We start from the raw sequence: 17,003 nt of genomic DNA, 5'->3' as shown, positions 1-17,003 counted from the left end.
TCATCCAAGGTTTACTCGAAAATTTGGCGTCTCCGCTCCTCGCCAATCTTCCCCGAGGGAAAATGGATTCAAAGCCCGAAAACGCGTAACTCGGAAGGTTTTTTCGAGTCCGACGGACTGCGACAGTCTGCGTGCGGATCCCTACCTCAAAGGTCCTTCGAACCTCTCAATGCATTTTTCCTAAATCCACGCCCACACATCGCAGTATCTGCAGCACAATCCGAAACATTCGAGCCGTGCACCTATCCCAACTCATCCCTACAATAATGCCTATCGCTTTGACGCTCTTCTCACCTCTCCACCCTGGTCCTTTTCCCATCCCAAAGCTATCCTAGCACGTGACTGGTGCCACGATTCGAGACGATAATAAAACTTCTCCCACCATGGGTCTTGTGGCTCTATCGACCGCGTTGTCCAGCTTACCATTGCATATATTCTGTGTGGCCCGTGGAAGATGGGTAGAAGGCTTCCCTTGAGCGCACTTTTGCTCGCAATGGGACTTGGGCGTGAGTGGTAGCGAGGTCGGGAACACGGTCCGTGACGGTGAGAATAACATACTGTGGTGGGGGCGGTATCGGGTGATGCAAAAGAGGATATTTGCAAAGGCTTCTGTGGATATCGCAGAGCCCGCGATACCTTCTCCACGCATATGCTACCCCTTCTTCATTAGTTCTCCGGTGCTGGGGCAGCTGGGCTTATACCAATCGGTGGATATCTTCTATCCCCTGAGGTGGTTTTTGCGTCGTATCTATCCCTCTCCTGCCTGCTTTACTTTTTACCACCATCGACTGTTTTTGCCTTGTTCGTACCTATTTGCTCATGAAGTAAGGATCGTTCTGTTTACTAGATATACTAGTTTGTATTTCTTAACCTTGACTTTATAGTATTTGATCCTATTGCCAAGCTTCAACCTCGCATTTCTTGCTACTGGATGGGAAAAACGAGAAAAGCGTAGATTAAATATATGCTTCCCGGAATCCACTCAGAACGCCATAATTGAGGAAGAACGTCAAGGGGATACTATACTCTGCAATGGTCCACAGTTCGTTCTTGCTATCAATGCAATCCACCCACCTCGAGCACGAACCCGATCATAATTCCAGGGCCGCAAGCACAACAGCCATCTTGACGCGGTGGAGGAGCTGACGGTTTCTGGCGGGGACCTTTTGGAGCCTGGCTGCATTCAAGTTCCGGGAGCGGACTCAGAGGCCGCACATTCGGGCGTACAGACACCCAGATACTCAGAAAGATTGTCGCCAGGCATCCCCAGACGATGTCGAGCAGCGTGCGGCAGGAAGTTTATGTAGGTGCAGTCGTCGCGGACAGCGCGCGTCGACACGAAGTGCGAGAAGCAACAGCATCTTCAACTTGACATGTCGTGCGCTCAAGGTTTGATCATTGGAGAGGATAGATATCGATGCGTGACACTTTATCTTCTGGACCACAAACAACACTTTGCTGGGAGCAAACTAATCTCTACCTGCGCAACCGGACTGAAGCGCGAAGGAGACGAAGTGGCTGGAATAGGCGGAAGGCGAGCGAGCGGGAAAGTGCGTTCTTTGGTTCTTCAATCCATGTTCGTGCCAACCACCTTTACAGCTTCAGCTACTGCATACTATATCATGCCCATACTATGTAGATACCTCGCCAGGGCGCACTTACTCCAGGAAGTGCGACTGGTTTGTCATACACCACTGGTAGGATGTATTGCTATCGTTATTATTTCTCTCACACTTCTCAGCACTTGTTCGCTGTCTCCTCACTCCGAGTCATTCTAAAATCTGGGGACCAAGAGATTGCTGTGTTGGACAATTATACCGGGAGCCGAGTTGCATCATGGCTCAACCCTGTCTACCGTGTTAGATTCACGGGTATGTCACCCACAACCATACACTTCCAGTCTAACCTCAGTAGTAACCCTGTGTGCACTTCCGTCTACCGCGCAGCCTAGTGAGATTACTGTCGACCTTTACATGCATGCACCAGAAACAGCATTGGCGCTGTACCGACCTCGTATACTATGGATGCTTCCGGACGCTGCAAAGAAGCGTCTGCCGTATTCGCAGTTCCTGGTGGATCAACAGCCTCCCCCAGAAATTGAGGCACGCAATGCATGTCATGGACTGGTGTATCGCTCCGATTTGACTAAAATCCCATTTGAAGGTACGATGAGGAGAAGTCAGAGAACTCAATTCTCATTATAACAGTCTCAGCTTTAGTATTACGGCGCACAGAGGACTTCCAGTACCATGAGCAGCTCGTGTGCTGCAAACAGCTATCTCATGCAGCCCCTTGTCTCTCCTGTCGTCAAGGTCATGAAGATCTATGCCGGTTCTTATTTCTTCGAACCTTGGTATCACATGATGGGGTTATAGTCGGGCTAAGTTTTACAGACATCCAACCGGCGACATCTTTGCAAAAGCGAACTGCGTGGCATAGTCCTCGGGATACTGAACACATTCGGCACCTTCGGGTACCATATCTCATTAATGGTCTTCTCTAACATTTCTGACAATTTTCAGTCCTTTATTGCACCTGTCCTTGCACCCGTTCTGCAGCGCGAGGCGGAGCATTTACTGGAACCAAATATTTTGACACACACTCGTCAGGTGGATTATCGTGTCATCTGCGGTAACCGAATCTTCACTCGCATATTCTTTTACGTTCAACTGCTGGGTAGATTGTTGTGGAGCATCTATTTTCAGTGGTGCTTGGCTGTGCCGCACTTGCGGTTACGAGTCATGTTTTGCGTGCTACGAGGCCTTGGCCATTCAAAATTCCAAGTGTACTTCTTCGTCACACGACCGCGAACACTTCTTACCAGTCACCTGCCTCTCCAATGCTGAAGTCAACCAAACCCTAGAGGAAATTAGTCAAACGTTATCAACACTATCAACACCACCTAAATGGAGCCATCCCGTTCGGTCAGAGTTTGACGACTTCCGTGGAGCTAACCTCAAGGTCAGAGCCTACAAGATTTCGGAGTCGGCTGCCACGACGATGACCGAGGCGGCTTTCCGGACTTTATGGGCCCGGGGAGAACCTCTACTAGTGACCGGTGCCAGCAATGGGTTGGAATTGCCGTGGGATCCAGCTTACTTCCGCCACAATCATGGGGAGGAACTTGTGACGGTGGTAGAGTGCCAGAGTGGGGAAACTGAAGAAATGACGATCCGCCAGTTTTTTGATCAGTTTCAATTTGGCAAAGCACGCCCGCGCAGGAAAATCTTACCGTTGAAACTGAAGGTATGTGAGCAACCAATATACACCATGTTTCCACATAGGTCTCTAGGATTGGCCACCCGAGGAGCAATTTGACATCAAATACCCACAGCTCGCAACGGACTTCATGAGAGCAATGCTATTTCCAAATTATATGTGTGGCGATGGTGTCTATAATTTATGGTCGTATCTTCCTTCCAACATAGTGCATCCAGATCTTGGTAAGTCTAAACTTGAAAGTACTATACTATGCTTCAAAGCGGTTAGGGGCAAAAATGTATCTGGCATACGCCAATCTCAACACAGCCGATAAGGTTCAGGGGTCCACCCGCCTCCATTTGGATATGACTGATGCTTTCAATCTCTGTGTCTTTGCTGGTGAAACAAGCTCCTGTGAACCGGGATACGCCACATGGGACATTTTCCCAGCGGATGTTACCCCTGAACTTCGTCGTATACTTCCGCGGGTTTCAAACAGCGGAGCAAAATGCAGAAAAACTCGATCCCATACATGGCCAGCATCTTTATCTCAACGACCAGATGCTGGCAGAGTTGGCCAATGGCGGCATTTTCAGTTACCGTTTACACCAAAGACAAGGTGATATGGTGTTTATACCTGCAGGCTGCGCTCATCAGGTATGGGTCTGGCTACCAGTAGTCATGCTGAAGCTAACTGGACCTTCTAGGTCCACAACATGAGCGACTGTATAAAGATCGCTATGGATTTTGTATCCCCAGAGAATATTCGTCGCACCGTTGCAGTAACTAAGGAGTTTCCTGTTATCGCACATATGGAGGAGGTACTTCAGGTTCAGACAATGCTATGGTTCACCTGGGTATCCACTCAATTGCAGACCTAAAATGTTTTAGTCTCTTGTATATAATTTGTGCCTTCCCCGGCTTCCGACTGTCGTAAGCAACTCTCTTTGAATTCCCAGACCAGGGCCATTTGAAAGTTTTAGACGCTCTCAGTGCACAAAAACCGCCAAACCATTGATTCCTGGTAGCACTAAGGCCTTGAACTTGAACGACGTCAAACGCACACACTTAATCTCGAGCTTGAAATCAAAATTCGTGGTGAGGTTATCCTTTACCGTAAACATGTTCAAAGAGTCTGTACACCGACCTCTGTATGCCAGTGCATACACAACACAAGAAAGGCTGCTCGTCGTAAGTTGGCGTTTCCGGCCGAAGGAACCGAGGTAATGGAGCTATGCTTAGCTTCTTCATCTGGACAACGTTTCCGTGGTTCGAGTATGACCTGCAGCGTCTATGAGATATTTTAGCGTCCTCAATTCGTGACTGACCAAAGAGAAACCTACCAAAAATGACGCGGCAGAGGGATTTCTGAGAGGTCGTACGACATTAGGTATCCTCGGAAATCAGCGGCAGACCGCTACACCAACGAAGCGCTGTGCGTACCTCCTGCCAGCAAAGCACGGTGTGTGTGTAGGTTCCGCGCGGACCCACCTGGGCTTGACAGAGAATTCGTCAGGCGCATTTCGAAACGGAACAACAACTTCGGAATCCCAGATCACGATACAACGATCGCCATAGTAGTCACCGGTTTGGAGTTCAGCTAGAAAGCATTGCTATGTGGAAATAATATGAGTTGCCTCCAGCTAAGAAATCCAACAGCCGTCGTTGACCTTGGACAGAGCAAATAATCACGTCGACGATATCATGATACTCCGGGCAGCGGACGGCTTTGATCTAGATTAAGGGTCAGTATGCACAGTAGAAACAAGACGAACGCTCACTTATGCGAACATCGCTCGGAACTTTGCATGGGTTGCGAGTCATCTATGCACAAAGTATTTAACCTTGCTTTGACTCAAGTGGCTACACACTTACCAGAACATCTCCGAGAACGATATCAGTGGGTGGCCCTTCGGCCTGGAGAAATTATCGTCTCGAACTTTTGAAGTGTATCTCATCCGGTCCTAGAATGCCCAAGTAGTCTGATAGCAGTTAGAGTAGTGCTAAGATCCCACTATCAAAGAAAAAAACTAACCTGGCATGACGAATGCGGCAGCACTTTGCAGTATATCGAAGTTGAAGTTTTGAGCTCTGAACAAGATTTTGGTCCAAGCGATTTGCTTCAGCTGGTCCCGGAGGACTGGCAGCGACTAAGGTGTAAAGCCACTCTCTAGAAGGGTGTTAGTCATCGCGTTTACGCAAAATATGGACAGACCGAGCAACGCCATAACGGTCTCAGCAAGAGATAATCCGGCCACTAAGCCACGGACCTTTGTTGAATCGCAGCTTCGAAGGTATCGTCTTCAACATCGTCCACCTCCTCATGTTGCTCGAAGCCATGAATGCGTGCGTCGCTTGTTAGCTCACGAAACCGTCGTGCTGCATAGACATGTTCACTCTTCTCGACCGCCATGGAGAGCTCCGCCATCCGCTGGAACGAATCCAGATCCTTGTCATCAGTCTTGGCCCATCTTGAAAACGCACAAGTACGTCTGCTGGTACTCCATTGTGTTCTAAATTTATCATGACCTCTGCAGACAACCGAGCGGGGGTTTTGGTGCGGGAAACCGGAGGAGATCGACGGTTGAATTTGCTAAATGTGCTTGCGCAGAGTGGTCATAGACAATTTTGACTTGAGAATCCTTGCGGAACGCAATCCGTGATGCTTTGGAGCTATCATTCGATTGCTTGACGAGCAATAACATTCCCTTGTATCACGTAAGCGCTGGTGCGGTAAACAATGAGAAGGAGCACAGCTACCTTGCCACCTCCCTGACGGACTTGAACTGCACTAGGTAGTGTTTCGAGCTTAAAATCGTGCTGCAGTTTCAGATTGAAAAAGAAGTTGGAGAGGCCGCAACCGTCGTCCGTAGAGGCAACTGGACATGTTATTAGCAAAGCAACGCATAGGCAAAAGCACAGTCTCCATCTCTCACCAATGACATCGATCTCCTCGACACAATCAGGTAAGACAACCGGACCAGGAACAGAGCTGGATAAACCCAACGCAAAGCAAGATGACCATTTACAGAGTAGCTGAATAGATGGTTGGCAGTGTAGGAGATACAAAAATAAAGGACAGACCTGTTTTGAATTGAGTTCCAGCGGGTTGGATCCATTGATGAATTAATAAAGGGAGAGCCCAGTCCCAGTTGAATCGACGATAACGTTGTTCTTCACTTGTTCGTTCGTCTTGAAAAGAAGGACACGGCCTTCCTTGGAGAAAAATGCGCGGGAAGACGCCATCGAAAATGACGAATGGTCTTAAAAAGAACTGTTGAACGTGTCGATCTCCGCTGTGGAGGACCTTCGAGGGGACTCGAATTCACCGAAAGCTTGAAGAACCATACTGTCTGTAGAGGCGGCAGGATGATCCAATGGTACACCGCTCAAGATGAACACTGAATTTTGACGATTCGAATACGAGTGTCCCCGCAAAGCACACTTTGCCGCCATATCCGGGGAAATCGTCGTTGTTACCAAGATTGGCGTCAGCGTTCCTCTTCGAGATGGAGAATAGCCCAAGGTGACTGTGTGCGAAGATTGGTCAGGGAGTTTGCGGGAATATGCCTCGTACCTGTATTCGTTGTTCGGCAGCCAAAGCTTTGTCCCCAAGTCGGCTTGATCGCTGGACCCCACCCTCAGTCAATGTTTCTGCAGCGGCGTCTTGGCTTGAGCCTTTCAGCTCATCAAGACAATCAACAGCAACATGCGTCACGGCCTTCCGACGAACAAGACGAGCGAGTTCCCACTTAACACCAGTTGAGAGTGAAGGCATCATCGTGTCACCCTTGGTGTCTCCAAAGCCAGCCTAAACATTTAGGTATCTATGACTCCCAGATAAGCAGTGCAACTCACGATAAAGAACGGATTGTCAACATTGTCGGAAGCTGTGGTGAAGAAAGAGATCGCATTCTCTGGCTCTTTTGTAATCTAGGCTACTTTGCATTCGCCGCTGGACCCGGAGCGTCATCGTCAATCTTCCTTTTCAATGGACTCGGAGGAGGAGATGGGAGTCCTGAAAATACATCTAAATCGTCTTCAACTTGAAGTTCGTCCAATTGCGCCTAAAGCTCGGATTCCGAGTCAGCATCATGACTGGTGGCCTAACGACCCTGTTAGTGCGCTCGCAAAGTGAAAAAAGGTATACTTGCGTGGGGTGAAGGCTCAGAGCCCATAACAGTTGGAGGAAAGTTTCTTCAAGCACGGCATTCAAGTTGGTAAAATGAATGGCGCCGTGCAAGGTTTTTGGTCACGTGGATAGCCATCGGCAGACTCGAACCAACTCTAGCGGTCATTCCAGAGACTATACTTGCGCTCATCATGCAGAATCCTACCTTGGATTTGGCAACATTTCTCTTCTGGAAAGCTTTCGACGCTATTTTATACGCCAAAACAGCATGTACAGGCGTTTTATGCTTCGCGACAGAGTTCCGCCTAACCCCCAACTGATTGCACGACGTCGACTCGTTCTTCTATTTTTCGCTGCGCATCCATTCAGTTCGAACATGCTATGATTGTTTGTTTCGCCTTCGTTTGTGTCTTGTTCAACTCTTTCCTTTCATCTCCCATGCCCCGTCCGACGAGGCCGTGCCAGCGGTCCTGCCTCCGGTGGCCAGAATCCACACATTCTTCCGGCTCGAAATATCAGTGAGGCATGGTCTTTCTCATATGCGATTTCTCACCTCACGTCTTTAGCCAGACTGGCAAGAAGGAGGACCGCGTCGAGAATGTCAAAAGTGACGGGAACACGATTGTCGTTGCGACCTCTGGGGTGCGTATCGCTGCTCACATCTTTTCTGCGAATGTTAAAGGAAATAAAGGAGTACATTAGTATCAACTGGAATGCATCTGGGGGTGGTGATGCCTTCGCCATTGTCCCCTTACTCCCCCTTCAATGTGACCACATTGTCCACGAAAACTGCCTGTCAACCTCCCTTTTGCCCGCGGTCATACCACCCCCGTTCTCGACACGGACTGGTCCCCAAACGACAGCATTGTCGTGTCAGGCGATGAAGATGGCCAGGTCATGATTTGGAAGCTGGAGACCCATTGCCTTTGACCCTGTTCTTCTGTGCCGGCCGATGAAGCCAACCGAGGCAGGCGCAGCCGTGAGCGCATTGACGGGTTGCCCGGCAGATCAGACAAGTTCTTTTTACGTCAGTCGATGTTGTCAAGCCTTGGGACCTCGCTTCCCCTGAAGACCCTCCAACCGCTCTTACGGCCATGGAGACGGCGATACAATGCCTTTCTTTCAACCCGACTGACACTCTTCTTGCGACCATAAACTACGGATTTTCGACCCTCGTGCTGAAGCGGTGCGCATTACTGACGGGCAGGGCGATATCAAAGGGTCTCGCGTTGTGAGAGAACGACTGGATTGCAACGACTAGCTTCAGCAAAATGAGTGATCGACAAGCGGCCGTTTGGGAGACTGGAGGATTAGGCAACATCCAAACACTCGTCATGGACCGGTGTGCGGGTGTTAACATGACAACAAATATCGTGTTCCTCGCTAGAAAAGGGTGCGAATCGCTTTTCTTTTTCTGCAATTAAATGTGCTAAAACGTGTTAGCGATGGGAAACATCCGGTGCTACGAATACGAATCTGACGCACTCTACATGCCCTTTCCGATCCTCAATGTGGAATGGGCTTCCCTTCCCATGCAGGGCTGAACATTTAGAAAGTAATGGGATCGACTATTGAGCCCATTGCATTCATCGTTCCCCGCAAGGCTGATTCATTCCAATCGAGGTCAACACAGTGGAGCCTTGGCTCGTTTCCCTTATACTCCTATCCTCTCTTTAATTCGGCAACCCAGTACCTTCGACAAATCCACAGTGAACACGGGCATATCATCAAGGTTCCTTTGGTACAATTTCTTTCTCCTTTAAATAACTTCCTGCATGATTTTGAACGCTTCCGTAGGTCCCAGGTCTGATGATATCAAACCTACCATTGATCCCAACTCGCCGAGCTGTCACTTTCCCTGATGTATCCCCACCGTGTTGTTTTTTTCGTATTTTTTTTGCAGAACTTCCATCTTACCACTTATCTTCCACCACCTTGTCCCCCCCGCTTTCTTGTCCACCAAATTCTGCTCTCTCTCTTTTCTTCTTTCCATCGCGAGACTTTGGGGTGCAGTGTAATCAAGACGTGAGACCACAATGATTGTACTAGTTATAAGACTAGCTAACCTTTGGCCTACCCTTTACTTGGAGTGGGCTGCATGATGTCTTTGCCTCTCTCTAAATCCTAACCATTGTCATGGCCGTCCTGAATAATGTGAGGGAAAAAAAACCTTATAAGCGTTTTTAATTTTCAGAACTTCGGCATTGTGATTGTGACAAGTGACGATATTCTCTATGCTTCCTTCTGGTTCAAATTCGAGCGCAAGATTGCTTCTAGATGCTAGCTTTTCAGATGCACTGTGAGTGCCTTGACCTCCTAACTAAGCTTGTGAATCAAAGGGTGCTAGGGCAAGGCTTAGATACCAGTCTCTTCGGGTACTGAGAATCTGAACTTATCCACACATTATGATAGCTGAATAGTTATTAGTCTATGGTTCACGGCTGTGAAGCACAAACCAAAAAACAAGCCTTGGACTGTGTTATCTCGTTAGGCCTGTCATTTGACAGCCGAGTCTTCACCCAGGAGCAAGACTTCGAAGTTATTGAAGGGTCTGTCACTCCTGAGCAACATCGACTTGATGTGGCTCTGCGCAGAAATGCAAGCACTAATGCACAATTTGCGAAAAGAGGTAGGCTTTTACCTATACGCAGGCCTTTTATCTGAGTTTGTTCAGATGATGAACGTTATCGCCCAGAAAAGTCTTGGCATCCTTGCTGTCCCTGAAACTACGACGACTGAGCAGCATGCCAAGGCTGTTGAACCAGAGAACCACCTAGCAGGAGAAGAGCTCACATATGAAAGAGAGGAACCAAAGCGAGAGGAACAAAAGCGAGAGGAACAAAAGCAAGAGATGAAGGAGGTTTCACAATCCGAGGAACCACCTATTGATGGAGCAACTGATGCAACGGTACAAGAGCCCCAAGCGCAGGATCGTCGCATTCTCACCTCTCACCTGCCGACTACTTCCCCCGACGAATCCACGGTGTTTGACCATACGATTGATAACTATCAAGAGATGACTCGTTCGGGTGATGTGGGACTGGAAATAGGCGCTGAACTGGAGAATTGCTTGGTCAGAGAAGGGCCCCAGCAGGAGAATCGGGTGATGGAGGTTGCACAATCCAAGGAATCGCTCATTGAAGCCGCTGAACTAGGGCTTCCTCGTCCCATTTCCACCTCCAATCGGTTGACTACTCCAACTACTCCCCAGGTTGAATCCATGTTACTTGAAGATATAATCGATCGAAACTCTCAAGAGCCACCCCCTCCCTCGCCTGATCCTCTTCTTCTTCCTTCCCCTCTCCAATCTTCAGAGGGAAAACTCCCTTGGAGCTCCGATTGCCAAAATACCCATTTCCAAAACTTGCAAAATAGCGTTTTCACCCCCACTTGGCCTACACATTTGGATAGCTCTGGTCCGGAGTTGAGCTTTGTTGGAGTCACTTCACAGCTTTCTGAAAAAGCTTCAATTTCTTACGCTGGCCCATCATATCATTCCCCCCCTTCTTCTAGACTTCTGCTCTGGATTCATCCGGATCAGGCTTTAGTTTTGCTTATCCCACCCTCCCCTTGTGGGTTTGTCGCCACCATAGATGTTCTCCAAGCTCTTGCTGAACGGGGAATTCTTTCTCCCGGTCAACGCCTTAGGATTTCTACTCCCTTTCAAGGTCACGACATATTTCTGACCGTTGTCTCCCTCGACGAATCTCAATCTCTTCTTATAACTCCTGATCAAATCCTGAACTCGCTTGACCAACTCCCTATCTACGAACAAGCCAACCTCCATTTTGACTATATATGTGGCCCTTTATACGTTGAGGTGACTCTCTCTTTTTTTTAAATGAACACGGTCTAATGACCCAGCCTATTCATGGTACAGGCGAAGCTTATGAAGCTTTGACAGGAAGTACGTCAAAGCCTCAGACCTTTATTGCACCTCCCAAGGCAAAGATCTCCAAAAAGGTAAATTTTATGGCGAGTTAGATTGCTTATTCCTATTCTTTCTAGACAAAGTCTATTTCTAAGGCTACTTCTGAGGTGGCTAGCGTAGCTTCCTCGTCCTACCCACCTTCAGCCCAAAAAAAGTTATCCGCTCCTGCAGCCTTGCTCCAGCTTTTGTTGCTTCCTATCACCAAACCTTTGACGGAAGCTGGCAGCAACGCGGGTAATCCTATTGCCACACTGGTACTGTTGTCCAGTTTAGCGTACGGCCTTGCATCCGGAACTCTGCTGGCTGACCCGGAGTCAACGGTGCCTACAACCATGCCTATGACCAAGGGTAGTATGATCTTGAATTTCATGAGTTCGAGCTGGTTTAGCACATGCAAGCTGTGTGGCTATTATCAAAGCTTTCTGTGGCGCACTCCCAGTTTCAGGTATTTGTTTCTGAACGTTCAGCAATGGATGGGCATACATCAATATGCTGAATTACTTATGCACCTATTGAAGCTAGAAGGCTTCCAAGTGTCTTCTACTTAAATTAGCTTGTATCTTTCCTCTTCGTCGTCGTCCTGTTTTTTAATATATACGTGACTTCCCTGCCTCCTTCCCACGCGTGTCACGTATATAAAACCCTCTCCCTTCCCTTGTTTCTTTCCTCTTACGACTTGCGTGTTGAACACTTTCAGCCTTGCTGCCCTCAGCAGAGTAATGCTTGGGGAAAGTTGCTCCACGCGAACACTCTCTCTCTCTTCTTCTTTTTTTACTGCTGCTTGGTGTGTGTGGGTGTGTGTGCTGGTTTGCTCGACGAATGCCCAGGTACGCGACTTACTTCCCCTCCCTCGTTTTCAGCTATTCATTCAGCCTGTTCTCCCCTAAGAAGGGGTCAGGCCATCGTCTCATTCTGTCTACAACTCCATCCTTGGCCTTTGGAGCTCAAACTCTTGTCTCGCGGCTACTTCTCGTTCTAAGACGCCCCTCCCCCAGTTCCAAGACGCCACTCCCCCCCGATGCTACTCCCTCCAGATGCTGCTCCCTGTTCCCTCGCCGCCACTTCCCCCGCCGCCACTTCCCCCCAAGACACCACTTCCCCCCAAGACGCACCCAAGACGCACCCAAGACGCGACTTCCCAAGACTCAACTTCCCAAGACGCAACTTTTCTTGGAGTCCAAGTTCGTTCCTTAAGACCGAAGTCCACGCTGGTGCGATTGGAAACTTGTTAACCTTGGGACCGGAAATCCACTTCACGCGTGTTGCTAGGAGAGAGCGATGTTAAAAGCACGGGTGGAGCGGTTTCGATCGACCAGCTCTTCAGCCGGGGTCCATAACTGCTGGATGAAAGAAACATTATTTCCTTCTTTAACTTCTTGTTTCCTAAGTCCGACGTCGCATAGTAGTCACAGTTTTGGAAGTTGGGAAGCAATATCACGTCGTTATACTCGGCGCGAGTTTCCTGGGGGTCTATTCAAGTGCCGCGCTCGCGGGCCACGTTCAGGCCCCTCCCCGTTCACCGAGCCGAGTTTCCCGCCCGCGCGTTGTCTGTGTGACTTTGTGCCCAACTCGCTTTTTGCACCCAAGCGGCTCTTCGTCAGCGCTGTCTTCGCGCTGGCTGTTGTTGACAACTGGGATGCCTCTGGGTTCGCTTGAGCAACGATGACAGGTGTCAAACTGGGCCCATTTCCCGCTGGTCATGTTGCCGCCGCTGTCTCCGACTTCCTCGACACCACACTTCCTCGACACCACACTTCCTCGACACCCCCTTCTACATCCGCTCACGACTAGTGCTGGCCGACTTGCTGTGCTGGCCGCCGTTGTCAATGGCCAGCACAGCTCTCCCGATTGTGCGCAACCTCCCACTGGCTGCTCAAAGTCAATGCCCCAACCCTCCCTCGTCACGTTCTCGCTGCCTGTTCAAGTTCCCGACCCATTTTCATTATCTCGGTCCTGCGATATGATCCGAGAGTCGCGCACACGGGCGGCCTCGCTGCGAGCTTCCTCGCTGCAAGCTTCCTCGCTGCAAGCTTCCTCGCTGCAAGCTTCCTCGCTGCAAGCTTCCAGGCCTCTTCTTCGATCAGCTCTGTTCATGGCGAGTTTACGACGACTTGTGACTTGATTTTTCTCAGTTCTGCAATAGCACCATCCGAGGCTGAAGCCCGCGACTTGTGACTGGATTTCTCTCAGTTATACCCGTCGATATCTTCAGTGCTCCGCTTCGGAATCGGCCTAACATGCCGTATAAAAGCTTGGGACTTGTCTAGACAAGTTCCCGCTCGATGACAACCTGCTCGTTGTCATCATTGCTTGCGGCACACAAGGTGTGTGGTTCAACACTTTCATTTCTCTCTAATGACTTATACGGCTAGTTCGACACTTCCCGCTCCCGACCCGTCGGTGACAAGCGCTGGGCATCGCGCTGGACGACATTAATGCGCCGACTTTGTTATATTGCTGGTTTGTGAACCCGGTGAGTTTTCTAATATAGAGTATCGACGAACGAACCAGCTTACCATGATTTGCAGCCCGCCTGTGGAAGTGAGCTCGGAGGCAGGCGTCGTTGACGACAGTCCAGGCATGTGGTTGACCTTTGGAGGTGGTGATGCTGACTGACTTGATTTGGCAGGGCCGTTATTGTTTGCGTCCGAGATGGCCGCCGTTCCTGCCCTGTAGCTTACCTCGAAGCTGCCCGACACTTTCCGCAAGTCGCTAACAAGACTATAATGAGTGAGTTTGTGTCGTCTGCACTGTTGATTGACCTTCATTGTAGACATTGTTAGTCGGGCTTGCTGTTCATCTCGGCGTGGTTTGGGTCGGAGCGCAGAAACGGGCAAGCTGGATTGACCGCCATGCCAGCCTATATTTGGTGTGTTTGACGTCCAAGACTTCAAGAACGAGGACTAAACCTCTTGCCGCAACAGACGGCGCGAAAGACAGCGACGGGGGTGACGGGGGACAACAACAACTACAACTTGGGACGGTTGGTAGTGCTGAGCTCGAGCTAGCACTTAGAGTCCACGAGCTCTACCTTCAAAACCTTCAGTCGAGACATTTTTGCAGCGCCTTATCCGTAATGTCATGGGAGAAAGGTGATGATCGAGTCCGAGTCGTCGTTGGCGGGCTAGACAGCGTTGGCGGGCTAGACAGCGTTGGGGTTCAAGTCAGTTGTTCTAGGTTAGTCATTCGAGTTTGCCGACCGAGCCAAGCGGGGCATATTGCCCACAACCCGTGGGTTGCAACCTGTTTCGTGGCTGAAGCGCAGCGCGAGACTGCTGATGGGTCTTGGGTAGCTTTAGGTCCAAAGAAATTTGCAGCCATCGCCTTCAGCATGTTCATCTCGATATAGAACGCATCAGGCATCCATATGCGACCGATAAAAGAATTATAAGCACCTAAGGACTGGGATTGAGACAACAGATTGCGCTTGACGCTCTCTCGCAACATGTACCCAGCCTGAGAGTCGAAATTTTTCTGCGCCTCTTTCATACCATGGGTTTCCATCTCGTTGTGAGCATTTGTAGCAAGGGGAAGCCCCTGCGTCTTCCTTCCTTTAGGCATTCGAGTTTTGGCATATGGTGCAGCGGAAAACTCTTTGCAGACAATGGGAAGTGAGCAGGGATATGCTTCACCAAAATGCGAACCGCGGAGATGGGCATAATCCCCTTAGCTATTCAGACCTGATGCGGTTTCGGACAATGGAAGCCAATAGAATGTCCAAGTTCCAAGCCGTCGATGGAGAAGATGAAGAAATAGGGTCCGACGAAGACCGAGATTCAATCACAAGCAGCAAAAAACACGGGGGCTCTCGGTTGTGGTTAACAAAACAGTAGTGCGGGGTCCTGAAAGAGTGACGATAGATATCGTGAATGAAGTGGACAGTTCGATAGCTCCGCTGGCCTCTAAACCAAGAGCGAGCGGTATTGAGATGCTTTGCGGCCTTCTGAGCTTTCCTTCGATACGGCAGCAAATGCCCGTCAGAAGGCACCAAAAGATAGAAAATTCTGAGAAACCTGTTCGTGATCCGTCCCATTAAAAGTATAGACTGGTTTCGACTTGTCTGTTGCAGTGTGAAGAACGGCGGATGGCTGGCTTGGAATGTCGTGAGGGGGGTGAGGAGACTGGAGGCTGTGAGGCGTTCAGAGGGGCGAGCGGGATTATAGGCACTCCGGTAGCCAAGGGAGCTCCGGTGTAGAGAGCGGTAACGCCTAATTTTCTTCGGTGGGCGTGACGAGCTAAAAGAGTTGATAGCCCTGTATAACATGAAGGCTCTATCGCAAAAGAACAACAAGGAACGTACGAATGGTCGTAGTAAGTCTGGACAGGAACGGGTACATGGGGATTTGTGAACACAGGAAGTGAACGATTAGGTCCTGGTGTGACCGCGGTCCCTTCGATGTACAGGTCGTGCCCAAGTCTGACGTCGACTGATGGCTCTCCTGGGGTCTTCAAGAGTTGAGCTCCCGGTTCTTTGCTCAATATTCGTTCGCAGAATGCACCGTAGCCTCGGTACTATACCATCTCAACGCTAAACCGAGAGTCGAACTTATTGCGCAGAAACTTAACGATCTCCCCTTCCCGCCGAAAGTGAACTTGGTAAGCACGGTGGAAAGCAGCTCTCGATCCTCCAAACTGTCCCCTCAGAAGTAAGGGTTTTGGGTGAACTTGGAGGAGCACAAGGACGAACAGAGGGTAAGCGTATCCCGAAGTGCTAGCGGAGGAGCAAGACATTGCATTTCTGGAAGTATGATAAGCTGATCATGTCGCAGGTCAGACGCAAGCCGAACTTATGAGGGAACTTGTGAGAGTTTGTCGGCTCGATATAGTACCAAGGTACAACCTCCGTCTTCTACAAAGGCGCCAGAAAGAGATCGATTGCTGAAAGTTGCACTTGAATCAACTCGCCCAAGGTTGGCTCTCCGCTACCCTACGAGATAACAGATTCAATAAGGCGACCATCCTCGTCGCGATCTTCAACCGTGACCTGACATTATTGGACGGGGGGGTCCCATTTGGTCCTGAGCGAATTGAGCAACGCTGAACCAACTAGATGTTTCACGGCTAGAGCGTTGGTGTCGAGTATGTTGACCGTGGGGTCGAGTACGTTGACAGTGGCAAACTCAGCCACCTCAAAGTCGATGCGGCCGTTGAATGCTGGCTTCCAGCGTGTTGCGTTGGGCGAGGGTTGCTTGGAAGGCTCCGTTTCCTAGAAGTTTTTCTCCAGCGACATCTTTCGGGGTACACATTGGCGGTGGGGGGCGGAACTCGGCAGCAAAGGCGGCACTCTGTAACTCTGAGCATCTTCTGTCTTTTTTTCGTCCACAAGCATCTTCGTGTCGATTAAACCCCTTGATATGGAAGTACCTCCCGCAAATGGAGCAGGGGCGTCCAGTAAAATCGTTCGACAACATCAGTCGCCACGGGCGTAGCCAGAGCAAAATTCGGAGAGTCAAGATTATGTAAACAACACGTGATTTCAATCATGATCGTCAACGGCTCGACAGGCTTTCGTTTGTCTTTCATGGCCGACCCCTCTGAATCACCGGGCAAGCTCACAAAGGACATTGCCCAACTGCAACAGGCTCTCTCTCTTCTCAACCTGCAAACCCCTCCGAATCTGAATCATACGAGGAGTCACGACTTGAATTCAAATTCTGATAATTCTGAATCAGATGCAGCAGCTCTGGAGCTATCTGGACTTGGACCTGGCTATGGTGCGATAAGCGGCTATGCCCATGT

At 49.7% G+C, this 17,003-nt stretch overlaps 2 protein-coding genes across 2 annotated transcripts; both read left to right on the top strand.

Annotated features, from left to right (window-relative positions):
* Window positions 1–1,417: 1,417 nt before the first annotated feature.
* On the top strand, window positions 1,418–4,082 carry MIND_00180000 (JmjC domain-containing protein; the record flags this gene model as incomplete). Its single annotated transcript, XM_037358715.1, has 11 exons — window positions 1,418–1,550; window positions 1,600–1,679; window positions 1,742–1,871; window positions 1,915–2,163; window positions 2,214–2,473; window positions 2,523–2,631; window positions 2,681–3,246; window positions 3,293–3,443; window positions 3,490–3,675; window positions 3,716–3,858; window positions 3,909–4,082. The coding sequence occupies 11 exons, from the start codon at window positions 1,418–1,420 to the stop codon at window positions 4,080–4,082; spliced, it is 2,181 nt and encodes a 726-aa protein (XP_037223810.1).
* Window positions 4,083–7,771: 3,689 nt separating this feature from the next.
* On the top strand, window positions 7,772–8,234 carry MIND_00179900 (Coronin; the record flags this gene model as incomplete). Its single annotated transcript, XM_037358714.1, has 3 exons — window positions 7,772–7,851; window positions 7,900–7,975; window positions 8,025–8,234. The coding sequence occupies 3 exons, from the start codon at window positions 7,772–7,774 to the stop codon at window positions 8,232–8,234; spliced, it is 366 nt and encodes a 121-aa protein (XP_037223809.1).
* Between the last annotated feature and the right edge of the window lie 8,769 nt (window positions 8,235–17,003).

This window comes from Mycena indigotica (genome assembly GCF_014461135.1).
Source record: "Mycena indigotica strain 171206Taipei chromosome Unknown Mind.scaff0002, whole genome shotgun sequence".
Taxonomy (NCBI): domain Eukaryota; kingdom Fungi; phylum Basidiomycota; class Agaricomycetes; order Agaricales; family Mycenaceae; genus Mycena; species Mycena indigotica.
This window is presented reverse-complemented; position numbering and strand designations above follow the sequence as displayed.